At 41.2% G+C, this 24,342-nt stretch overlaps 5 protein-coding genes and 1 pseudogene across 5 annotated transcripts; 3 read left to right on the forward strand and 3 right to left on the reverse strand.

Moving 5' to 3' along the window:
• Positions 1-3,700: 3,700 nt before the first annotated feature.
• Positions 3,701-5,241, reverse strand: LOC130998723 (pentatricopeptide repeat-containing protein At4g20770-like; annotated as a pseudogene).
• Positions 5,242-8,544: 3,303 nt separating this feature from the next.
• Positions 8,545-9,802, forward strand: LOC130999286 (transcription factor bHLH52-like). Its single transcript, XM_057924798.1, has 3 exons — positions 8,545-8,806; positions 8,918-9,481; positions 9,552-9,802. Exons 2-3 carry the CDS (start codon positions 8,936-8,938, stop codon positions 9,711-9,713), a joined length of 708 nt encoding a protein of 235 aa, XP_057780781.1. The 5' UTR covers positions 8,545-8,806; positions 8,918-8,935; the 3' UTR covers positions 9,714-9,802.
• A 1,380-nt stretch (positions 9,803-11,182) lies between these two features.
• Positions 11,183-14,531, reverse strand: LOC130999288 (alpha N-terminal protein methyltransferase 1-like). Its single transcript, XM_057924800.1, has 9 exons — positions 14,255-14,531; positions 13,817-13,961; positions 13,538-13,596; positions 13,265-13,384; positions 12,449-12,550; positions 11,957-12,011; positions 11,688-11,756; positions 11,472-11,500; positions 11,183-11,379 (listed from the first exon to the last, which is right to left on the reverse strand). The coding sequence occupies exons 1-9, from the start codon at positions 14,495-14,497 to the stop codon at positions 11,254-11,256; spliced, it is 948 nt and encodes a 315-aa protein (XP_057780783.1). The 5' UTR covers positions 14,498-14,531; the 3' UTR covers positions 11,183-11,253.
• A 149-nt stretch (positions 14,532-14,680) lies between these two features.
• LOC130998724 (pentatricopeptide repeat-containing protein At4g20770-like) lies at positions 14,681-15,652 on the forward strand. Its single transcript, XM_057924132.1, has one exon. The coding sequence runs from the start codon at positions 14,681-14,683 to the stop codon at positions 15,650-15,652; it is 972 nt and encodes a 323-aa protein (XP_057780115.1).
• A 1,993-nt stretch (positions 15,653-17,645) lies between these two features.
• LOC130999287 (transcription factor bHLH52-like) lies at positions 17,646-18,417 on the reverse strand. Its single transcript, XM_057924799.1, has 2 exons — positions 17,884-18,417; positions 17,646-17,813 (listed from the first exon to the last, which is right to left on the reverse strand). Exons 1-2 carry the CDS (start codon positions 18,415-18,417, stop codon positions 17,652-17,654), a joined length of 696 nt encoding a protein of 231 aa, XP_057780782.1. The 3' UTR covers positions 17,646-17,651.
• Positions 18,418-18,911: 494 nt separating this feature from the next.
• Positions 18,912-19,808, forward strand: LOC130998725 (uncharacterized). The gene has a single exon (XM_057924133.1). The coding sequence runs from the start codon at positions 18,912-18,914 to the stop codon at positions 19,806-19,808; it is 897 nt and encodes a 298-aa protein (XP_057780116.1).
• Positions 19,809-24,342: the final 4,534 nt, after the last annotated feature.

Raw genomic sequence — 24,342 nt, forward strand, 5'->3', positions numbered from 1 at the left:
CAAGGCTGCGCTGGGCGGCGCTCCGGGGCAGGGCTGCACGGAGCAGCGCTCAGGGGCAGGGCTGCACTGAGCAGCGCTTCCGGGGCAGGGTTGCACTAGGCAGCGCTTCCGGGGCAGGGCTGTACTGGGCTGTCGAGTGCTTCCCGGCAGGGCTGGCAACAGTTCTAACCATTGAGCGTCGACTGCCGCATCCTGCCATCCTAATGGATGAAATGCGTATGAGCCGAAACCAGATGGCTTAACAGGCCAGCCCGATAAAGCGATCCATGGCACATTTGTAATATAATGTCCAATGTAGGCCCATGTGCGGAGTACGTGAACCTAGTAGGAAAAACCTACTATTAACTCAACAGTTAATTGGGACTAGGTCAAACGAGAGCCACGGAAAAATGTTTCCTAAAAAGTCGGAACCGCTAGGGTTTCAAGGAGCATTCCAGCAAACCCTAACCCTAGTCGCCTCCCTGCAGGCCCATAACCTATATATACTAATTCACTAACGCGGTCATGGCATCGCAGTCACTCATATCCACTCTTACACTCGCACACGATATCTTATCCCCGCTCTCCCCGCTCTTCCGTTCCGCATCCACGCTTACAACTTTCTAGGGTTCCGATCGTCCGACTAGCCCTGCTAGCCCGAACATCCGTCGCCTTTTATTCTACATCGCTCATCAGCTTTGATTCAACCTCCGGGACACCCCGATCTTCCGGATATTCCATTTATTATACTCTTCTCTTCACCATTTATTTATTTCTACGTTATTTACACTTAATATTTCCATCAGTTCACTGACTTGAGCGTCGGAGGCCCTTCCATCGACACCCCCACCGGTGCTCTTCGGAGGGCTCTAACGTGGCTTGTGGTTTCAGGTTGCTAGTGCCCGTCGATCCAGACGTGACTGACGTCGCTTCCGTAATTATTGGATTCACCCCTACAATAGCTAAATCAGCAGAGCTGAACTCGACAGAGCTGACCTCCAGCTCTGTCATGACCGCCAGAGCTGACTTCCAGCTCTAACTACCTTTCCAGAGCTGACGCACCAGAGTTCACTTAAGTTCCAGAGCAGAGTTACTCTCGCCAGAGCTAAATTTCCAGAGCTGACTTCCAGCTCTGCTATGACCGCCAGAGCTGACTTCCAGCTCTGCTATGATCGCCAAAGTAAATTTGCCAGAGCAGAGTAAGATCGACAGAGTCAACTTTACAGAGCTGACTTTTCAGCTCTACAGTACTCGCAAGATCTGAACTTTGCAAAGCTGACTTTCAGCTCTGCCATGACTTTACAGAGCCGAATTTCCAGAGTTCGCTAATGTTGCAGAGCTACGATTTTCGCCAGAGTTGAGATTACTTGCAGAGCATGCTGCCAGCTGGAATTACCTTTGTTTACACGATTCTATTCTCTTTAGAGTCCAGCTTTGCAAGGCAAGTGTGATGATAATTAGGGTTGAAGGAAGTCTATAAAAGGGGGTGAACGTGAATGAAAAAAAGAATCCTTCTGCCTCCAGGCACTTAGTTAGATAATTTCTTAGTTAGATAGTTAAAGTTTAGGTTTACATGCTGTCTTAGTTATTCAAGCTTTAGTTATTTCTTGTTCTAGTTTAAATTCAAGTTTAGTTAGTTCAGCTTTGCTTTGTTTCGAAGATTGGAATTGAGTGATAGCAGTTTCATCTTTGAGATGATTTACGGTATTTCTTAATCAAGTTTATTTAATTGCTTTTACTTGTTTTCTTTAAATTATGCACTTTAAATTCTGCAATTTCGTTTCTGCCTAGTTAGATTAGATTAGAAGTTTTTAATTAAAGTCATTTAAATTCAATTTTCCTAGTTAATTCCTTTACTTTAAGTTCATTTAAATCTTGCAATTTCGTTGCTTGCTTCCAAACAAGTTGGCGGAACAAGTTCCATTACTCAAATCCAATCCACATTTGCTGGAAAAGGATCATTGAAGGACGAAATTAACTCAGGCCCGCTACCTAGCTAGTTCTAATTGTTTTAGTTTAGGCTGATCTTGACTTCTATGTTGTTTAGTTTAATTTAAGGTAACCTCTTCATGCCTTGTGTTTTTTAGTTACTTGCTTATATTCCTTACAGGCTAGGATATATGTTAGGTTAAATAGGCTCTTTACTTGAGGAAAAAAATATTGTATTTTTTTCATAGTGTAAGTTATCCTGATCCTAACATTACATTATTCATATACAATGAGTATGCATTCTTGGTTAATCCCATATTCCCATATGTGATTGAATATTGATTATTTACTGTTTTTGTTTAAATGCCTATTAACACTGTATAAAATTTTAAAACCGCAATCAGAATAATGAATGCACCGTTTATTATCCCTGGCGTCATCTTATTATTTTCACGTTTAATTGCCAGATTAATTGATTTCAAGAAAAAAAGTATTTCTAGTACTTATTAATTCTTATTCATGGAGGATGATTTGCAAAAAATATTCTTCAACTTTTAGATGAGACGGTCATTGACATGGTCAAAGTAGTTAGACAGTTGATTTTGGAGGAGTGATTGTACGAGAGTCTGTTACAACGTTTCTTGGTGGTTAATTTATCCAATTTCTTTCTCCACACCAACAATTTTATTTTTATTCCATAATGTCTTGATTCATAAAATTGCATGCTCCGACGTTGCATGGAAATCGGAATCGGAAGAATTTAATTATGTCTTGAGTAATATATATCCACCAAATTCTACCTTATCGAGATAGTAGTAATGTTTATTAACAAGTTTGTATATGCCATTTGCTTAAGATAGCTCATATGTCAGATGGGCAACGCTGGATGGGCAGTGCTGGATTTTCAACTCCGGATGGGCAGCGCTGGATGGTCAGTGCTGGATTTTCAACTCTTGATTATCAGCGCTGGATGGGCAGTGCTGGATTTTCAACTCCGGATGGGCAGCGCTGGATGGTCAGTGCTGGATTTTCAACTCTTGATTATCAACGCTGGATGGGCAGTGTTGGATTTTCAACTCCGGATGGGCAGCGCTGGATGATCAGTGCTGGATTTTCAACTCTTGATTATCAGCGCTGGATGGGCGGCGCTGGATTTTCAACTCCGAATGGGCAGCGCTGGATGGTCAGTGCTGGATTTTCAACTCTTGATTATCAGCGCTGGATGGGCAGCGCTGGATGGGCAGAGCTGTGAGGAGGTGAGGTGGAAAAAGAGGGGCAGCGCTCTTCTATGACAGAGCTGTGAGGAGGGCTCTTCTATGACAGAGCTGTGAGGAGGTGAGGTGGAAAATTAGGGGTTTAGGTGAGGTGGAAAATTAATGTTATGTGGCAGCCACGTTGGATCGGAGCTCCATCGGAGATCGCCGGAAAATGGACGCGGGGGAAAAATGCAATAAATTTTCCAATTCATGGATTTCTGTTCAGATTTTTTTTTGTCATGGGAAAAAACCAAAAAATGAAAAAGTATATGGTTTTTTCGGCAATTAACCCTTAAATAAATTACTCATTAAAATTAAGCAACTAAAAATAATGAGCGATTAAATAGACAGTGGCTTGAATTTCCAAAATTTTAGTGTCGTAATTTCAGTTTGGCCAACTTGTGTAGTTACCGCTAAACTTACCAACTATATAGAAGAAAACAGTAATCTGATCTCAGTGGAGCCTGCAAAACCAAAAATCAAGAATTTAGCGGGAGCTGAAAATGGATGAAGAATAAATGATTTTAATACCTTTTGCATTCAGTGTTGATTGGAACTGGGAAACCAAGCTTTGATCTTGCAAGCTGCAGGTGAAATTTAGAGGCAGTGCATCTCCTTCAACAGCTCAGGTGTGGTCAGGTCTCCATTTCTGACCACAACCTGCTTCCTCGGATATATCACATGTTTCAAACCCAGCTGTAACCTGCTTCTTTCGAAACCTGCTGCCTTCCCATTATATCTCAAACATCTTTAACATCATCCCATCTATGTAATGACGAATACATATTGGCTAGGAGGGAGTAAGGGGCAGAATTACCGGTGTCCAACCGGAAAAGCTCGTCCGCAGCCCTTCTTGCCAAGTTTATATTGGCATGAACCCTACAAGAGCTGAGCAAAACCTCCCAAACAATAGGATCATCTCTGCACGGCATTTTTTCTATGATTTCTTCAACTTCATTGAACCGGCCAGGGTGTCGACTATGCAATCATATTCTTGTTGCATTGATTTGAACAGCTCAAACCAGTATCTACTAATCCAGAATGACTGCAGGCGGTTAAGACAGCAACAAAGGTTATGTGATCAGGTTCAATACTAGCTTCCATCATGTCCCATTTTGAGCATAACCATGTATCATCTCATTCCAGGTAACTAAATCTTTACGTGGCATCATATCAAAGAACCATCCACGTCGCCACACTTGCTGTACATATCAACCAGAGCAGTTCCGACATAAACATTATCAGCATGTCCTTCTTTCACTATTAGACCGTGAATCTGTCTCCCTTGTGAGAGAGATGACAGAGACGAGCAACAATTCAGGACACTAGCATAAGAAAATTCAGTTAAAACCTTGTGCATCCATTGAATTAAGGGATAAACCTGCCAACACAGAATTCCAGCATACTATATCATATGTTGAAGATAACTTTTGCCACTTCTATTTTACTACATTTTGAGTAAACAGCAATGAGTCCACTGGTAACATACAAGGCAGCATGAATCTTCCACCCTCTAAAAGCCCCATGGCAGCACAAGAACTGAGAACTATAGCAAAAGTAGTTCGATCAGGCCTCACTCTTCTGAACTGCATCTCTCTGAAAAGCATCACCGCCTCCCTGTGGTTTTCGTGGCGCAGACATATTATTGAATATGTTTAGCCCAGTTTCAACATCACCACTTCTCAAGCATATTGACACAAGTTACCTCATCAGGTTCAAACCCACAACTCTGCATTTTCTCCATGCACTCCATAGCCCTCTGCAAATCCCGCGATCATAATATTCCATGAAACAACACTGACTTTTGACATACTGTTGAACAATGTCTCTGCACAGTCCATACACCCAAGCTTCGCGTACATGTTAAGCAACGAATTGTTTACACGTGCAGATCTCCCAAAAAACCAACTTTAACAAGTAGTCCATGTATCTGTTCCCCGTGCATCACATGCCTTTTCCCCTCATTGCCATCACCGAATTCACATTTGGAACAAACACTCAACACACTTGAAAGCGAGACACAATCTATGATCCTCTCTCGATGCATCAATCTAAACATGTCAACTGCTCTGACCATTGAGCTGTGCTGCTCCGGTCTCTGCTCCTTATTGGAAAAACTAAAATAAACCCAAAATTCCGGGCCGGAAATGAGATTTGGCCACCGAGTGTCTTGGACACTCGGTCAAAATCGGGCTTTTTTCAATTAGCCAAAATGGGCCGATTTTGAGTGATTTGTGTATTTACTTATTTATCCCTCGTTAAGTTTCCTATTTTTATTGTATTGTATTTTCTGTTTTTGAATTCTCAAAATTTATAGATAGTTCCTTATTTTTTGGTTTTTTTGTTTCCAGTTTTTTTTTTCCGAAATTAATATTATTTATTTTTATTGATTATTAAATTATTTATTTATATTCAAAAATTATGTTTTATTTATTTGTTTCCACTAATTTTATGATTCTCTTAAAAATAATCCTATTTTTGTTTCCACATATTATTATTTTATTATTTCAAAAAAAAATTCTTTTGAAATTTTGTATTATATTCGAAAATTATCTTACTTTTTTCCGAAGATTTATTTTTTTATTTTTTTTCGAAAATTATGTTATTTTTATTTGTTTCCACCAATTTGGATATTCTTTTAAAAATAATCCTAGATTTGTTTCCACTAATTTAGAGATTTTCATTCTCCAAAAACTAATCCTATATTTGATTCCACTAATTTAGAGATTCTCCCAAAATAATCCTAGATTTATTTCTACATATATTTTATTTTTTGATTATTATTTTTTATTTTGCGAATTTTATGTTAATTTGATTTGATTCTACTAATTTAGATACCCCTTCAAAATAATTCTAGATTTAACCTTAATTTTTTTCCGTATATTTAAAAAAAAATCGAAGATGATTTAAAAAAAAACCGAAATACAAGAAAAAGGGGATTGGGGGGGGGGAAATAATCCTAGATTTGTTTTCATTTACATATTTTTTTTTCCAGTATTAAAAAAAATATTTCGAAGATGAATTAAAAAAAATGAAATACAAGAAAAACTTGCTTGAGGAATTTGAACCTGAGACCTCAATAATATGTGAGTGATACTTTGTCACATTGTCCGATAGTGTCAACCTCATTAGTTATTCGTTAGAAATAAAAATAAAATGAATGATACGATGGGGCATTGATCGAAAAAATAAATAACATATACTTGTATTAAATGTATTATAATAACATATACTTGAAGACAATGTATTATAATACGATGAATTTATAATTAATTGAAATAAATTAGTGAACTTGAAAAAAAAAATTGTGAATACGATGGGAATTTTCTTGGAAAACTATATAACATATACTTGAAAACAATGTATTATAATATAGTATTGATGTCGATTTGATAATAAAAAAATGAACTACTATAGTGTAAATAATGAAGTCGAAATAATTATACTCAATGAAATAAAGTTGAATTAATAGTGAAGTAAAAAACTATATAACATAAACTTGAAGTTTATGTATTATAAAATAGTATTGAAGTCGAAATAATTAAACTCAGCGTTCATGAAGTTGAATTAAATAAATTAGTGAAATTGAAAGCAAAAATAAAGTATACTCAATCCTACGTAGAGATTTTGCTCGTGAAACTATTTAACATATACTTGAATGAGAAACAATGTATTATAGTAAAGTATTAAACGCGATATGCCAATTAGACAATGAACTGTTACAGTGTATGTAACGAAGTCGATATAATTATTCGTTATGAAATAAATATTTATTAATTAATCGAAGTAAATTAGTGAATATAATATAAAAATAAATACAAAAAAGTGAAATGACTCATATGATTGGAAATCGCTCGCGAAACTATTTAACATATACTTTAATGAGAAACAATGTATTATAGTAAAGTATTAAACGTGATATGCCAATAACACAATGAACTGTTATAGTGTATGTAACGAAGTCGATATAATTATTCGTTATGAAATAAATATTTATTAATTAATCAAAGTAAATTAGAGAATATAATATAAAAATAAATACAATAAAGTGAAATTATTCATATGATTGAAAATCGCTCGCGAAACTATTTAACATATACTTGAATGAGAAACAATGTATTATAGTAAAGTATTAAACGCGATATGCCAATAAAACAATGAACTGCTATAGTGTATGTAACGAAGTCGATAAAATTATTCTTTATGAAACAAATATTTATTAATTAATCGAAGTAGATTAGTGAATATAATATAAAAATAAATACAATAAAGTGAAATGATTCATACAACTGGAATCGCTCGCGAAACTATTTAACATATACTTGAATGAGAAACAATGTATCATTCACATGTAATGGAGGTTACGGGTTCGAATCCTCTATGCCCCTTAAAGAGGTGATTTTTTTTTTTCGATTATGCATGACATATAAGCTTAACTTAATTTCCAACCATGAATTATTGCGGCTGCCACCGCCGGCCAAGGTGGCAAAGTATCATTCACGTGTAATGGAGTGATCACTAATTTCTTAGCAACAAAATACCGCAACTAACACGGTGTAATTGTAGCATATATACAATTGGATAGATATATTAGTGGATTTTGTTTTGATTTTGCAAAGAAATAAATTTGGAAAAAAAAAAACCCTAGGAAGGCCGATTTTGTTTTGATATATTAGTATCTAATTTCAAGGATTTTGAAAATCTTCGAAAATTTTATACAAAATTCGTTTAAGCATTTATACAAATAGTTGGCGTACATTGTTTTGGTAGATGAATTGAAGATGAGAGGGGCCGAGATTTTACATTGTTTTGTGAAGATTTGATTTTTGATTAGTCATGGCAAATATAGGAGTGGTGAATATCTAATTTTAAGGATGATAAAAATCATTCAAAATGTTATACAAAATTCGATCAGACTTTTTAACAAACATCTAGCGTGCATTCAAACTCTTTAATTTAATAAACTTACTTAAGAATTTTAAATTTAAGTAAAAAATAAAAAGATTACTTAATTATTTACAAGTATTAATATTACTAACTTATTAGTGGAAAAAAAAATCATAATTTTTGAAAAAATAAAAATAAAATTTCCAGGAAAAGTGAGGAATATATGATTTATATAATTTTGGAAAACTTAAAAACAGAAAAATAAGGAAACAAAAATAAAACAAAAAATAAGGAAACAAAAAAAAAAAACAAACCAAAAATAAGGAAACAAAACAACTTCTTTTTCGGATGTTATCAAAACCGAAAACACAAAGCACAAAATTGAGTATATCTATTAAAGGATCATATGTTTGTAAAAACACGCAAGACTCAAAAATCGGCTCATTCTCTACCAAGCCAAAAAACCGGGTTTTAAGTGAGTGTCTTTAAGGAAAACATAAAAATAAGCAAGAAGGAGATGTAAAATAACGGTTAATTTAGTAACCCTAATAGCCCATTATATGTCCCTAATTATGAGGAAGGTGGTTAATTACCCGTTATAAATCCCATTCAAGAATAACCTCCACTCCCACGTTCATATCTTTCTCTCTCTGACACACGCACTCACACACCGCTATTCATAAGCTTTTTTTGAGTTTGTTAAGGTTTTCTACTGACATTCAAGGCTAGTAGTTAAAAGACACAATCTTTCTCAGGTATCGCTTTGTCTCTTTAACTTCAATTTTGCCTCCTTAATTTTCTACTGCAATGCTTACTACTTCTGCTTCGTACTAGGTTAACCTCTGTCATCATCATTGATTTCACAGGTAATCCCTTCTTCATCAATGGCGTTGAGCTACTACTCCAACTGGACCTCTTTTCAGCAGCCAGACTACTCCGGCGATGATCCAGAGCTCCAATCTCTGCTGAACCCGGACGACTATTTCGCCGACTCCTTCTGCAACTCTCTTCTCTGCGACGATCTCACTTATCATGCTAATGGACTTCCCTTGGAATTGGATAATCTCACAACTGCAACCCAACCCCCACCCTTTCTTTTGCCGCACCAACAACCCTTGTTCCACTTCCCCAAACGCCACAAGCTCTACGATTACTCGCTGCCGGAATTTGTCTTGCCGCCGCCGTTGCCTCAGTTCCCTGCCGCGGATTTCAGCTGTGAGAGCGCCAAGAACGAAACGAGCTTATCCGCGCAGAGCATCGCAGCCAGGCAGAGGCGGCGGAAGGTCACAGTGAAGACGCAGGAACTCGGGAAGCTGGTTCCCGGCGGGCAGAGGATGAACACGGCGGAGATGCTGCAATCCGCCTACAACTACGTCAAGTTCTTGCAGGCGCAAGTTGCTCTCCTTGAATTCCTTGGTTCGCATCATCAGGTACTTAACTAACTAACTAATCATTTTTTCATTGAATTAATTATACATTAATCATCATCAACAATTGCAGGAGGTACCATTCGAAGGTGAAGAAGAGCTCCAGAATCTTCAAGAATCTCCTTTGATTCAAGAAAAGCTATACTCCACTCAACATTGCTTGCTTCCAAACAAGTTGGCGGAACAAGTTCCATTACTCAAATCCAATCCACATTTGCTGGAAAAGGATCATTGAAGCCTAGCTAGTTCTAATTGTTTTAGTTTAGGCTAATCTTGATTGTTTTAGTTTAGGCTGATCTTGACTTCTATGTTGTTTAGTTTCATATAAGGCAAACTCTTCATGCCTTGTGTTTTTTAGTTACTTGCTTGTATTCTAGGATATATGTTAGGTTAAATAGGCTCTTTACTTGAGGAAAAAAATGTTGTATTTTTTTCTTAGTGTAAGTATCCTGATCCTAACATTACATTATTCATATATAATGAGTATGCATTCTTGGTTAATCCCATATTCCCATATGTGTTTGAATATTGATTATTTTTACTGTTTTTGTTTAAATGCGTATTAACACTGTATAAAATTTTAAAACCGCAATCAGAATAATGAATGGACCGTTTATTATCCCTGGCGTCACCTTGTTATTTTCACGTTTAATTGCCAGATCAATTGATTTCAAGAAAAAAAGTATTTCTAGTATTTATTAATTCTTAATCATGATAGAGGATAATTTGCAAAAAAATATTCTTCAACTTTTAGATGAGACGGTCATTGACATGTCAAAGTAGTTAGAATGTGTAAGATGCATTTAATTTCAATGTGTAACACATAAATTATTAGCCTAGCTTGTTAAGCTTTTTTCGTGGATAAGACTTGAATCAACTTGCCTCCGTTGCCTGAATTCTCTGCGGCGGATTTCACCATGGAAAAAGGATAATTGATTTTAGCATGCGCGCACTTCTAACTATTTTTAGTTTAGGATAATCTTTGATTTAAAAAGAGAAATCAACTCGTATACTTGTGATCTCACTAGTTTAGGCTAATCTTGATTTCTGTTGTTTTGTTCCAAGGCAACCTCCACATGCCTTGTGTTATTTAATTCCTCCTTGCCACTCAGGATGTTAGGTTAGGCTCTTAGGAAAAAAAATGTTGTACTATTTTTTCTTCATACGTCTAACATTATTGATATACAATGAGCACTAATTCTTGTTTCTTAATTGGTTAAATCCCAAATGAGATTGATTGCTTGCTTATTGTTTTTTTAAAGTCGTGATAAATAACATCTTAAAACCGCAATGAGAAGGAATGCAACATTTATGATCAATTCACACTGGCCTTTGGGTTTTCCTTATTAATTAAATGCTATATAAAAGGGCTTTTTCACTTTTAAGTAATTCTTAATGCTTAATCAACTTTAGGAATTCTTAATGCGAAAATTTGCAGGAATAATTCTTGATAACTTTTCGATAAGCCAGCCATTTACACGGTCAAAGTAGTTAGGGAGTTAATTTTGGAGAGTGATTGTAGGAGGATCTGTTGGGTGTGTATATTTTCATATTTATTTTTATTTTTACATGTACATTTCAATTTTTAACAACTTAATTCTACCAAATTAACTAGGCAGCAGATTTGAACAAAGATTTCCCAATTTTCCAAAACTGAATATTGTGAACTGGAAATGTGGACGATATGAGTGAACGAAGCACACAGAATTAATGGAGTTTTAAATATTAATATCTGGTAAAAACTCTTGAGAAATGGTATCTTCATCCCTTCACTCTTATCTGATGATGCCAGGTCTGTTGACTTGTGTTTTTGATTTCCAAGTCTTAGTTTTCTTCGGCAGATCAGTCGTTAATGCATACATCTTTACAGCAAATAATTCATTGGGGAATCCTTTTTGATCCTGACAACAAACGTACAAACGGAACTTCAATGAATTCATATTCGTCAAGCCAGAAATACTGCATAGATGTTCGACAAGAATTCAGATTGTACTTTCATCTTGAGAATGTGTAGACCACATTGTTTGCACTACAAAAAAAAGTTCCATTAGTGACATGAGGTTTGGTAGCTATTATGTGTGTCACAAAAATTAGTGACATTTGATGATATAGCTAATCACTAATAGTTACACTTTCAAACGCCACTAATTTTTATGACACGAATATTAGCTACCAAACCTTATGTCACTAATAGGAACTTTTTTTGTAGTGTTGAAGAGCTGCTTGAAGTACAAGTCGGATCTCGTAATGCTCTTGTCTTGATTATCCAACACGAAACCTAATGAACAAGAATTAGTATAAGATTCACTGTTAAAACAGCAAAGAAAACCAGCTGTTTCAAGGGGAGAACGCAAAGCAAGCAAAATAGGGTTTCATCCGCGAAGATCATCAACATGTATTTACATTGTCTTGATGCCTCATAGAGGATAGATGGTTTGTAATTAACTCAGTAGGAAAATTGATAGATAAAATCCTTACCATTTCTTGCAATGTTCTCCTTCAAAATAAACAGCCCACCAGGTCTGAGACCACCCTGGAAGATGTACATGCTACCGTTAATAATACATCAGACTGATTAGCGAAATCCATATAATACGCTACAGGTACATGACATTGTTTTATAAAGATATGACTGACCACATAATTAATCATGTTTTAGACATAATCTTGGACTGAGCTAATAGAATCTGCATAATATGGAATGACTTTTCCAATCCTAGTTGAGAATATTGAAGCTTCCGAGATATGATAATGTATGCTTGTGTATTAGAAGACAAAGCTACTTAGCCCAGATGATTCAAGAAAATAGGAATGAGTAAATCTGAATGGTCATTGGCAGTACAAATGAGTGACAAACAAACCTTCGCAAACGGAAAGATGTTTACTTATACTCAACTACGACAGAAATAGTTTAGGACTAGGAAGACCAACTATTATTGTTTAATAAGATGGGAACTATTAGTCTATTACCTTGGCTCTATCGAAGAATGACATAAGGTCATCATCTGAAAGATGCCCAATACACCATTGGATCCATATAATGTCATACCTTGCTGCCTCTGGAGTAAATTCCTAAAATAAGACGGTGTAAAAAGTTTAGCAAACAATGAGTGTACTCCTTTTCATGCGCTGAGAAAAAGTTACTTGGTTTGACTACAAAGAAACAAGCTTAGATTGATATAGGTGTGTGACCAGGGTACGAATCCCAATCCCCCATCCCCCAACTCCAACTCAAAAAAACAAAAGGATTGATATGGGCTATCCGAAACTATAACCTGGAAAAAGTTCACATCATAAAGTAAAACAAGGACATCCGAAACTATATAAACGAGACGAAATATTGCACAAATATTGTAGCTGGTGCGGTATGTACAATTTAATACAATGTAGACAAACATGGACAGAAGGAGGAATACAGTTTTAAACTTAAATATGTAATGATATATCGCAACCTAGGAACTGTACTTTGCTATCAGGTTACTAATCATTTCCAATACATAGTGAAAAGGAAAAAAAGACAGTGAGTATTTAAAAGAAACTAGCATAAGATTACAAGTGTAATGTGGATCAACTCCTGCAAGTTTGGTAACTAATTACATGGAGAGAAAGTAGTAGAGTTTCTGATAATTAAACAATATGAATTTCTATTTCTAATTACAATAAACTAATACGTTGCATGACCATGGCATTCCACCGTTGTTAGATGTTTGGTATCCATAGATATCATGCATTAATGAAATGAAGACTGACTAAACAATCTGAAACTAAAAGCAAATTACATCTTGCCTGAAGAGGAACACAGAAGAAGTTGACAGCCTTATGATCCCCTGTGACCATCAAGTTTTCTGGGGACAAATTTTCCCGAGCAGTATCTAGAAAATGAGAAACAGGCTCGAGAAGGTCAACCTGGATTGAAACATAGCATTTTCACAACAATGTCAAGAAATCAAAGATTTTAGATACTATTTCAGTAACTAGTTGGATTCTTTGATTATTCCTTCAGCTATAAATATGCGTTATTACGAGAAGAAAAGATGGCAGTAAGAGTCGAAAGAGAACCTCATTAAAATATCTTATAAGAAGATTCTTGGTGACCCTTCCAATCCCGGAGCCACAATCTGCAGGTATTGTAGCAAATAAATCAAAACTCCAACAACAAACTCACGCAATCCTCACAACAGAATCTTGGAGAATACAACCATAGACGTACCAAGCTACTTCCATTATAACACCGGAGGCAACAGTGTTTTCTATAACTAACAACATTGCAACACATTCATAGAAATTCAAGCTTTTCTACTCTATGCTAACATCCTTGGAAGAGGGAGGAAACAATACCAAGAGTATTAAGACGTCTTTCACTGCCAGCATCAGGAAATCTTTCAGCCAAAATCAAGTTCAAGAATGCCTCACTACCTTCTATATCAGGTTTATTCACATGCCCATACCCTCCCAGCACTCCATCCACCGTCGCCTCCACACCCTTCTCTTCCACAAAAACAAACAAACTAACCTCACATTTTCCATCATGTAAACAAAACAACTAACAAGTAGCCTTCATTTTTCTTTTATGTCAGCCATAAACCCAAACAAGCAGAGCTCACTGTTTTCCAACTGCACATACAAGCAATCAGGCTTTCTTTTTGGGGGCGGAAATTCAAACACCTAACCGCGCCGATGAGCAACTAGGCATACGATATTTTTCATTTTTAAAAAAAAAGAAAAAAGACAAAGAGAGAGAGAGAGAGAGAGAGAGAGAGAGAGAGAGAGACTGACCTGCCAATAGCCGACGCCCTGCGAATACCACTGCGATTTCTTGAGGGGGTCGCCGTCCCCCACCGCTTCCCGCCACATCTCCTCCGCGCTCTTGAATTGGCGGCCGTCGGAGTCCACTCCACCGCCGTCCATTTGGACGCAGTTGAGCTGATTCATACCAACTCTCGACAAACTAGATTTGTGCGGTGGGCGACTCTCAGGAATAATGGGAATAGGGGTTCTGTGCAGTAGGAGGTGGTACATCCCGATTCACGCATCATTATGTTGTACCATTAAGAAAGAGAATTATGGAGTACAATGTTTAATAACTTTGGGCTTTTTTCTTGCCTAATATGATTAAACGGCCCAATTTGGGCCCAATACGTTTTTTCAATTCAAAAATGTTGATAAGCGGAATTCCGCCTAATTTTGTTTAATTTGTTAGAAATGCAAAGCAGGAATGCCTCTGTTTCGTTGGCGAATTTGCTGCAAAATTGCATAGATCATAAAGCGTACAAGGCAGGAAAAATAATTCAAGCTCAGATTTTTCGCACCGGTCAAATTTCAAATACTTTTCTGGTGAACCGCCTGATTGAGCAATATTCAAAATGCGGCCGTACGTCAGCCGGCCGCCGCCTGTTCGACCAAATGCCTCTGAGAAACATATTCTCCTACCACGCTATTTTAGATTCTTACTGCAAATTAAATGATGTCGATAATGCATATCAAGTGTTCGATCAAATGCCGGAAAAGAACTCCGTTTCTTGGAACTTGATTATTAGTATGCTGTCAAGAAATGGTCTTGAAGATAAGGCCTTGGTGAGTTACTACGCTATGAGGTTGAATGGTTTCGTGCCCACCCGTTTCACGTTGGCCAGTGTTTTGAGTGCTTGTGGGGGTTTGGGCAATGTGGAGTGTGGCAGGGAGTACCATGGACTTGCTACCAAGCTCGGACTTAGCGCGAATTTGTACGTTGGGAATGCTTTGTTGGGAATGTATATGAAGTGTGTTTCTATAGAAGACGCGATAATGGTTTTTGAGGACTTGCCGGAGCATAATGAGGTCTCATTCACTGCAATGATGGAGGGGTTAGTAGGAGCTGATCACATGGATGAAGCATTTGACATGTTTAGATTGATGCATCGAGAGAGGATCATAGATTGTGTCTCGCTTTCAAGTGTGTTGAGTGTTTGTTCCAAATGTGAATTCGGTGATGGCAATGAGGGGAAAAGGCATGTAATGCACGGGGAACAGATACATGGACTACTTGTTAAAGTTGGTTTTTTGGGAGATCTGCACGTAAACAATTCGTTGCTTAACATGTACGCGAAGCTTGGGTGTATGGACTGTGCAGAGACATTGTTCATCCAGCACTGCCCATCCAGCGCTGCCCATCCAGCGCTGATAATCAAGAGTTGAAAATCCAGCACTGACCATCCAGCGCTGCCCATCCGGAGTTGAAAATCCAGCACTGCCCATCCAGCGCTGATAATCAAGAGTTGAAAATCCAGCACTGACCATCCAGCGCTGCCCATCCGGAGTTGAAAATCCAGCGCTGCCCATCCAGCGCTGCCCATCCGGAGTTGAAAATCCAGCGTCGCCCATCCAGCGCTGATAATCAAGAGTTGAAAATCCAGCACTGACCATCCAGCGCTGCCCATCCGGAGTTGAAAATTCAGCGCCGCCCATCCAGCGCTGATAATCAAGAGTTGAAAATCCAGCACTCAAGAGTTGAAAATCCAGCACTGACCATCCAGCGCTGCCTATCCGGATTTAAAAATCCAGCACTGCCCATCCAGCGCTGCCCATCCGGAGTTGAAAATCCAGCACCGCCCATCTAGCGCTGATAATCAAGAGTTGAAAATTCAGCACTGACCATCTAGCGCTGCCCATCCGGAGTTGAAAATCCAGCGCCGCCCATCCAGCGCTGATAATCAAGAGTTGAAAATCCAGCACTGACCATCCAGCGCTGCCCATCCGGAGTTGAAAATCCAGCACTGCCCATCGAGCGCTGATAATCAAGAGTTGAAAATCCAGCACTGACCATCCAGTGCTGCCCATCCGGAGTTGAAAATCCAGCGCCGCCCATCCAGCGCTAATAATCAAGAGTTGAAAATCCAGCACTGACCATCCAGCGCTGCCCATCCGGAGTTGAAAATCCAACACTGCCCATTCAGCGCTGCCCATCCAGCGCTGATAATCAAGAGTTGAAAATCCAGCACTGACCATCCAGCGCTGCCCATCCGGAGTTGAAAATCCAGCGCTGATAATCAAGAGTTGAAAATCCAGCGCTGCCCGGAGTTGAAAATCCAGCACTACCCATCCAGCGCTGCCCATCCAGCGCTGATAATCAAGAGTTGAAAATCCAGCACTGACCATCCAGCGCTGCCCTTCCGGAGTTGAAAATCCAGCGCCGCCCATCTAGCGCTGATAATCAAGAGTTGAAAATCCAGCACCGACCATCCAGCGCTGCCCATCCGGAGTTGAAAATCCAGCACTGCCCATCCAGCGCTGATAATCAAGAGTTGAAAATCCAGCACTGACCATCCAGCGCTGCCCATCCGAAGTTGAAAATCCAGCACTGCCCATCCAGCGCTGCCCATCTGACATATGAGCTATCTTAAGCAAAATGGCATATACAAACTTGTTCATAAGGTAGAATTTGGTGGATATATATCACTCAAGACATAATTAAATTCTTCCGATTCCGATTTCCATGCAACGTCGGAGCATGCAATTTTATGAATCAAGACATTATGGAATAAAAATAAAATTGTTGGTGTGGAGAAAGAAATTGGATAAATTAACCACCAAGAAACGTTGTAACAGACTCTCCTACAATCACTCCTCCAAAATCAACTGTCTAACTACTTTGACCATGTCAATGACCGTCTCATCTAAAAGTTGAAGAATATTTTTTGCAAATCATCCTCCATGAATAAGAATTAATAAGTACTAGAAATACTTTTTTTCTTGAAATCAATTAATCTGGCAATTAAACGTGAAAATAATAAGATGACGCCAGGGATAATAAACGGTGCATTCATTATTCTGATTGCGGTTTTAAAATTTTATACAGTGTTAATACGCATTTAAACAAAAACAGTAAATAATCAATATTCAATCACATATGGGAATATGGGATTAACCAAGAATGCATACTCATTGTATATGAATAATGTAATGTTAGGATCAAGATAACTTACACTAAGAAAAAATACAACATTTTTTTCCTCAAGTAAAGAGCCTATTTAACCTAACATATATCCTAGCCTGTAAGGAATACAAGCAAGTAACTAAAAAACACAAGGCATGAAGAGGTTGCCTTAAATTAAACTAAACAACATAGAAGTCAAGATCAGCCTAAACTAAAACAATTAGAACTAGCTAGGCAGCGGGCGTAAGTTAATTTCGTCCTTCAATGATCATTTTCCAGCAAATGTGGATTGGATTTGAGTAATGGAACTTGTTCCGCCAACTTGTTTGGAAGCAAGCAATGTTGAGTGGAGTATAGCTTTTCTTGAATCAAAGGAGATTCTAGAAGATTCTGGAGCTCTTCTTCACCTTCGAATGGTACCTCCTGCAATTGTTGATGATGATTAATGTATAATTAATTCAATGAAAAAATGATTAGTTAGTTAGTTAAGTACCTGATGATGCGAACCAAGGAATTCAAGGAGAGCAACTTGCGCCTGCAAGAACTTGATGTAGTTGTAGGCGGATTGCAGCATCTCCGCCGTGTTCATCCTCTGCCCGCCGGGAACCAGCTTCCCGAGTTCCTGCGTCTTCACTGTGACCTTCCGCCGCCTCTGCCTGGCTGCGATGCTCTGTGCGGATAAGCTCGTTTCGTTCTTGGCGCTCTCACAGCTGAAATCCGCGGCAGGGAACTGAGGCAACGGCGGCGGCAAGACAAATTCCGGCAGCGAGTAATCGTAGAGCTTTTGGCGTTTGGGGAAGTGGAACAAGGGTTGTTGGTGCGGCAAAAGAAAGGGTGGGGGTTGGGTTGCAGTTGTGAGATTATCCAATTCCAAGGGAAGTCCATTAGCATGATAAGTGAGATCGTCGCAGAGAAGAGAGTCGGCGAAATAGTCGTCCGGGTTCAACAGAGATTGGAGCTCTGGATCATCGCCGGAGTAGTCTGGCTGCTGAAAAGAGGTCCAGTTGGAGTAGTAGCTCAACGCCATTGATGAAGGGATTACCTGTGAAATCGATATCTCAATCGTTAGAACATGATGATGACAAAGGTTAACCTAGTACGAAGCAGAAGTAAGTATTGAAGTAGAAAATTAAGGAGGCAAAATTGAAGTTAAAGAAGATAATGAAAAAGACAAAGCTACCTGAGAAAGATTGTGTCTTTTAACTACTAGCCTTGAATGTCAGTACAAAACCTTAACAAACTCAAAAAAAGCTTATGAATAGCGGTGTGTGAGTGCGTGTGTCAGAGAGAGAAAGAGATGAACGTGGGAGTGGAGGTTATTCTTGAATGGATTTATAACGGGTAATTAACCACCCTCCTCATAATTAGGGACATATAATGGGCTATTAGGGTTACTAAATTAACCGTTATTTTACATCTCCTTCTTGCTTATTTTTATTTTTATGTTTTTCTTAAAGCCCGCAATTTTGGGTTTATTTTAGTTTTTCCAATAAGGAGCAGAGACCGGAGCAACACAACTCAATGGTCAGAGCTGTTGCCAACCCTGCCGGGAAGCGCTCGACAGCCCAGTGCAGCCTGCCCCGGAGCGCTGCTCAGTGCAGCCCTGCCCCGGAGCGCTACTCAGTGCAGCCCTGCCGCGGAGCGTTGCTCTGCCTCAGAGCGCTGCTCAGCGCAGCCCTGCCCCAGAGCGCTACACAGCGCAGCTCTGCCCCTGAGCACTGCCCAGCGCAGCCCAGCCCCAGAGCTCTGCTCAGCACAGCTCAGCCCCGGAGCGCTGCTCATCGCAGCCCTGCCCTGGAGCGCTACTCTATGCAGCTCTGCCCCGGAGCGCTGCCCAGCGCAGCTCTGCCCCGGAGCACAACCCTGCCCCGGAGTGTAGCTCAGCGCAGCCCTACCCCGGAGCGCTGCCCAGCGCAGCTCTGCCCCGGAGCGCTGTCCAGCGCAGCCCTGCCTCGGAGCGCTGCCCAGCGCAACCCTGCCCCAGAGCGCGGTTCAGCGCAGCTCTGCCCCATAACGCAGCCCTGCCCCGGAGTGCTGCTCAGTGCAGCCCTGCCCCAGAGCGCTGTTCAGTGCAGCCCAGCCCCGGAGCGCTGCTCAGGGCAGCCCTGCCCCGGAGCGCTGCTCAGCGAAGCCCTGCCGGGGAGCGCAGCTCTGCCCCAGAGTGCTGCTCAGCGCAGCCCTGCCCCGGAGCGCTGCTCAGAGCAGCCCTGCCCGGGAGCACAGTCCTCTCCCGGAGCGCTGCTCTGCGCAGCTCTGCCCGGAGAGCTGCTCATTGCAGCCCTTCCCCAGAGCGCTGCTCAGGGCAGCCCTGCCCCGGAGCGCGGCCCACTGCAGCTCTGCCCCGGAGCGCTGCCCAGCGCAGCCCTGCCCCGGAGCACTGCTCAGTGCAGCTCTGCCCCGGAGCGCTGCTCTGCGTAGCTCTGCCCCCGCGCGCTGCTCTGCGCAGCTCTGCCCCGGAGCGCTGCTCAGCTCAGCTCTGCCCCGGAGCACTCTCCACCGCAGCCCTGCCCCATAGCGTAGCCCTGTCCCGGAGCGCTTCCCAGCGCAGCTCTACCCCGGAGCGCTGCTCAGAGCAGCCCTGCCTGGGATCGCAGCCCTGCCCGGGAGCACAACCCTTCTCCAGAGCGCTGCTCTGCACAGCTCTGCCCCGGAGTGCTGCTCAGCGCAGCCCTGCCCCGGAGCGCTGCTCAGCGTAACCCTGCCCCAAAGCGCTGCTCAGTGCAGCTCTGCTCCGGAGCTTCTGTGAAGAATGCTCGGAAAATCAAGGAGATTTTTTATTTGTATGGAGATCTTTCTGGGCAGATCTGCAGTCCAGATAGGCAGTGGGGGTGTTTGCGGCGACGACATATAACCGGCCATGTAGCTACCCTTGGTGCTTACCTGTGGTTTAAGTCTCTTCGGTTTGTGCGTTTGAGGATGGTTAGTTTTTGGCGACGGCTTCTCACCGACCGAAACTTATTGCCTCTGGTTTATTAACCCTTCGGGGTGTTTAGTTGGGTGGACCCGACTTCTTTTGGCTTGGGTTCTTGGCAGTGGGGTGCTTACGGCGACGACGTATAACCAACCGGGTAGATTGCTTAACTATGGATGAGGCGAGAACAGAACTTAACTATGGATGCAGGAGTGCAGCAGAGTTTCAGTGTTAGATTGCTTGTGATGTTGTAATGTTATGCATGGAGGCTGTCCTATTTATAGGCACAGACCACATCAATAGGGGGAGCCTGCAGAGTTTAATTCCATTGATGGAATTCAAAATGTGTCGGGAGTTACACAGGTAACAGCAGGGCTGTTTGAATCTGTCATGACTCCTCCGACAGCAGTTACGTGGGGAGCTTCCTGCGAGACCAACCGAGTTGGGCCTCGTCCCCTTCGGACCAAGTTTTCATTGGTCCAAAAAGATAAGAGCCGGTGTGGGCCTAGGGTAGGCCCAAAGGCCAACCCAAAGACCAATTGCCAAGATCCAAGTCCACGGCCGCGCGCCGGGCGTCGGGCGGGCGGTGGCGGCGCGCGCGTGTGGGCTTTGCAACCCGTCACATGTGCACACAGTTTTATTACATGCTCTGATGTAATACCTTTTATACTGTAATAAATATTATCCATATTTCAATGTGGGATAAGCATTAAATCTTCTTTAATGCTTATCTTTTCCCACAGCTCCATGTTTCAAGTACCCAACTTTAAATAATTATTTCTCACTCACCGGAAATCGGTTTTGAGTAAATAAATATACTATGATCATCTACTCGGAACGTAGATCAATCCTGTCCCATTTAATTCTGCTAAATTAAATGTTTTCCGTACTCGAAAAATTATCAAACATTGGTTACTCACAACCAATTTCCAACATAAGGATATTTAAGTAAAACATGATTACTATTTTTATACTTTTTTATCCACGTCATTACAATTTCCTATTAGGACTCGTTTGGCACGCACGCGGTATGAGATAAGGTGTGATATGTTTGACTGAGTTGTCTTTTAGTATATGTCATTGGCTACTATAATAAAGTGTTATGATTAAAAAAAAATAGTTTCCTTATAGAGAATAGAGGATCATCGTTGCCACTAAACGAATGAATTAGACTATTTTGCAGTATGCTGCTAAGTCTATCACCTTCTGTTGCGCTTGTGAGGAGCATATCCCTTCCACTGCACATGTTTAATTTATCACAACCAAGAATTATCAACTATATGTATTGAAATAGATATACAATTATCTTAATATATATAACCTTGTAAGTATAATTGTCTGAGCTTTGACAGCATGAAGACGTGAATCCAAATAATTTTGCATCTCCTGAAGCATCTTCACCTTCCACATAACTGTTTCTACTTTTAAATTTAATTACAGGGGTAAGAAACTTGATAGAATTTGCAGAGGTTAGGGTTATTTTAAACTATATATAGTCGGGCTTTAACTTCATTGTGACTTTTTAGTTTGAATTTATAAATATTAATTACAAACATAGCATACTTATCTTCATTGTTCACTTAATAGTTCAAGTCATCAGAGTTTTTGGACAACTGAAGCTAACTTTTATTGTCAGGAGCCGATTTGGCATCGAATGATTGAACGTGAATGAAGTTGGGTGTTGGAAATTGGTTGTGAGTAACCAATGTTTGATAATTTTTCGAGTACCGAAAACATTTAATTTAGCAGAATTAAATGGGACAGGATCGATCTACGTTCCGAGTAGATGATCGTAGTATATTTATTTACTCAAAACCGATTTCCGGTGAGTGAGAAATAATTGTTTAAAGTTGGGTACTTGAAACATGAAGTTGTGGGAAAAGATAAGCATTAAATAAGATTTAATGTTTATCCCACATCGGGATGTGGATCACATTTATTACAGTATAAAAGCTATTACATCACAGGATGTAATAAAACTGTGTGCACACGTGACGGGTTGCAAAGCCCACACGCGCGCGCCGCCGCCGCCACCGCCCGCCCGGCCCCGACGCCCGACCCCGGCCCCGGTCCCGTCACCCGACGCGCGGCCGTGGACTTGGATCTTGGCAATTGGTCTTTGGGCTGGCCTTTGGGCCTACCATAGGCCCACATCGACTCTTATCTTTTTGGACCAACGAAAACTTGGTTCGAAGGGGACGAGGCCCAACTCGGTTGGGCCTACGCGCACGCACACGAAGCCCGCTAGGGCTTGGCCCGGGAGGACCCTTGGTCTCCCAGGAAGCTTCCCACGTAACTGCATGGCTGTTACATCTGTAACTGCTGTCGGAGGTGTCATGGCAGATTCAAACAGCAGGGCTGTTACTGCTGTAACCCCCGACACTTTTTGAATTCCATCAATGGAATTAACTCCCCCTATTGATGTGGACTGTGCCTATAAATAGGACAGCCTCCATGCATCATAACACACCTGAAAACAAGCATTACACTCTTACTCTGCTACATCCTGTATCGTAAAGTTCTGTTCTTGCCTCGTTCCAGTTCGCCGGAGCTCGTTGGTGTGCGGTGCTGCTACCTACGAGACGAAGTCGTTTCATCTTCGGGGACGACATGCCAAACCGAGAGCACTACCAGGGCGTATCTCGTCTTGCGGACAGAGGATCCTCCTCGACTCGGCTGTTCTCCTGGTTCTGTTCTACTGTAATTTCAATTCAGTTTTCACCTTGTAATCTCATCTCCTACATTTCTGGTTTCATTGTAACTACGCCCGCGAGCTTATATTCCAACAATCGCAAGACGAGATAAGCTTGCAACGTGGGAGTTTTTGAACTTGTAATTGAACTTAACATTTTCGGAACCTAAATACCTTTGCTGGAGATGTCGACCGGTCCTGCAAACTCCACCGAGGCTGTCAACGCCGTTGCCGCTGCCAATGCCGCTGCCGCTGCCTCTGCCGCGGCCGCATCAACCGTGGCACCCGCCACCTCTGCCGCTGCTGCCTCCACCTTTAGTGGTGGACATTTTGGTGGTTTAACACCACTTCCGTTCATGTTTGGTGCTAACCAAACAACTTTTGGAGGAGAAAGTTCCACGCAAGGAACGGTTGGCCAAACCTCGTTTGGGTCAACATTTGGTTCCACTTCGAGTGGTTCCATGGGGTCTATGTTTGGACAAAACGTTGGGGCCTTCGGGACCAACATGATGGGCTATGGCCACATGGTGGGGTTGGTGCCAACTCAACCCCCAAGGGCGAATGCAACCGCCGACAAGCCACCAAAGTTCTGTGGCTCCGACTACAAAAGTTGGCGTCAAAAGATGTTCTTCTACCTCACGACGTTGGGGTATGCGGGATACTTGACGGACAACGAGCCACCCACACCGGCGGAGAACGAGATGAGCTTCACCGTTCGTGCAGCCTATGATGCGTGGCATAATGGTGATTTTCTTTGTAAAAATTTCCTTCTAGGTGGTCTAGGGGATAGTTTGTACAAAGTATATGTTGATGTAAAGACCTCCAAAGTGTTGTGGGAGGCACTAGACAAAAAGTATAAGCTAAATGATGCTAGCACTAAGAATACTTGTGTAACCAGGTACATGGAGTACAAGATGGTGGACTCGAGGCCCGTCATCAACCAAGTGCAAGAATTCCAACTTATCTTGCACGACGTACTCGCCGAGGAACATGTGGTCTCCGACTCATTCACCGTGGTGGCGGTGATTGACAAATTGCCCCCAAGTTGGAAGGACTTCAAGACCTACCTCAAACACAAACGAAAGGGGATGACGTTTGAGGACTTGATCGTGAGGCTTCGCATCGAATGCGAGGAAATGAGGATCGATGGCAAGGGGAAGGGCCAAGTTGAGGCCAAAGCTAACTTGTTGGAGCGTGGTGGCCCATCTAACTCCAACAAACGTGGGCGTCCTAATCCCAAGGACAAAGGCAAAGCCAAAGCCAAAGCTCCTGCCCGCAAGTTCGAAGGGGATTGCTACAACTGTGGCAAACCGGGCCACTTGGCGAAAGACTGTCGCAAACCCAAGAAG

The sequence above is a fragment of the Salvia miltiorrhiza genome, chromosome 8, assembly GCF_028751815.1.
Source record: "Salvia miltiorrhiza cultivar Shanhuang (shh) chromosome 8, IMPLAD_Smil_shh, whole genome shotgun sequence".
Lineage (NCBI taxonomy): Eukaryota > Viridiplantae > Streptophyta > Magnoliopsida > Lamiales > Lamiaceae > Salvia > Salvia miltiorrhiza.

What these genes read in the sequence shown, in the direction of transcription:
- LOC130998725 (XM_057924133.1), top strand. Translation starts at nt 18,912, where the DNA reads ATGGTCAGAGCTGTTGCCAACCCTGCCGGGAAGCGCTCGACAGCCCAG.
- LOC130999286 (XM_057924798.1), top strand. Translation starts at nt 8,936, where the DNA reads ATGGCGTTGAGCTACTACTCCAACTGGACCTCTTTTCAGCAGCCAGAC. An exon ending in TCCTTGGTTCGCATCATCAG is followed by an intron (nt 9,482 to 9,551) that starts GTACTTAACTAA and finishes CAACAATTGCAG; the next exon opens with GAGGTACCATTCGAAGGTGA.
- LOC130999288 (XM_057924800.1), bottom strand. Translation starts at nt 14,497, where the DNA reads ATGTACCACCTCCTACTGCACAGAACCCCTATTCCCATTATTCCTGAG. An exon ending in AGGGCGTCGGCTATTGGCAG is followed by an intron (nt 13,962 to 14,254) that starts GTCAGTCTCTCT and finishes GTGGAAGAGAAG; the next exon opens with GGTGTGGAGGCGACGGTGGA. An exon ending in TACACATTCTCAAGATGAAA is followed by an intron (nt 11,380 to 11,471) that starts GTACAATCTGAA and finishes GTTTGTTGTCAG; the next exon opens with GATCAAAAAGGATTCCCCAA.
- LOC130998724 (XM_057924132.1), top strand. Translation starts at nt 14,681, where the DNA reads ATGCAAAGCAGGAATGCCTCTGTTTCGTTGGCGAATTTGCTGCAAAAT.
- LOC130999287 (XM_057924799.1), bottom strand. Translation starts at nt 18,417, where the DNA reads ATGGCGTTGAGCTACTACTCCAACTGGACCTCTTTTCAGCAGCCAGAC. An exon ending in TCCTTGGTTCGCATCATCAG is followed by an intron (nt 17,814 to 17,883) that starts GTACTTAACTAA and finishes CAACAATTGCAG; the next exon opens with GAGGTACCATTCGAAGGTGA.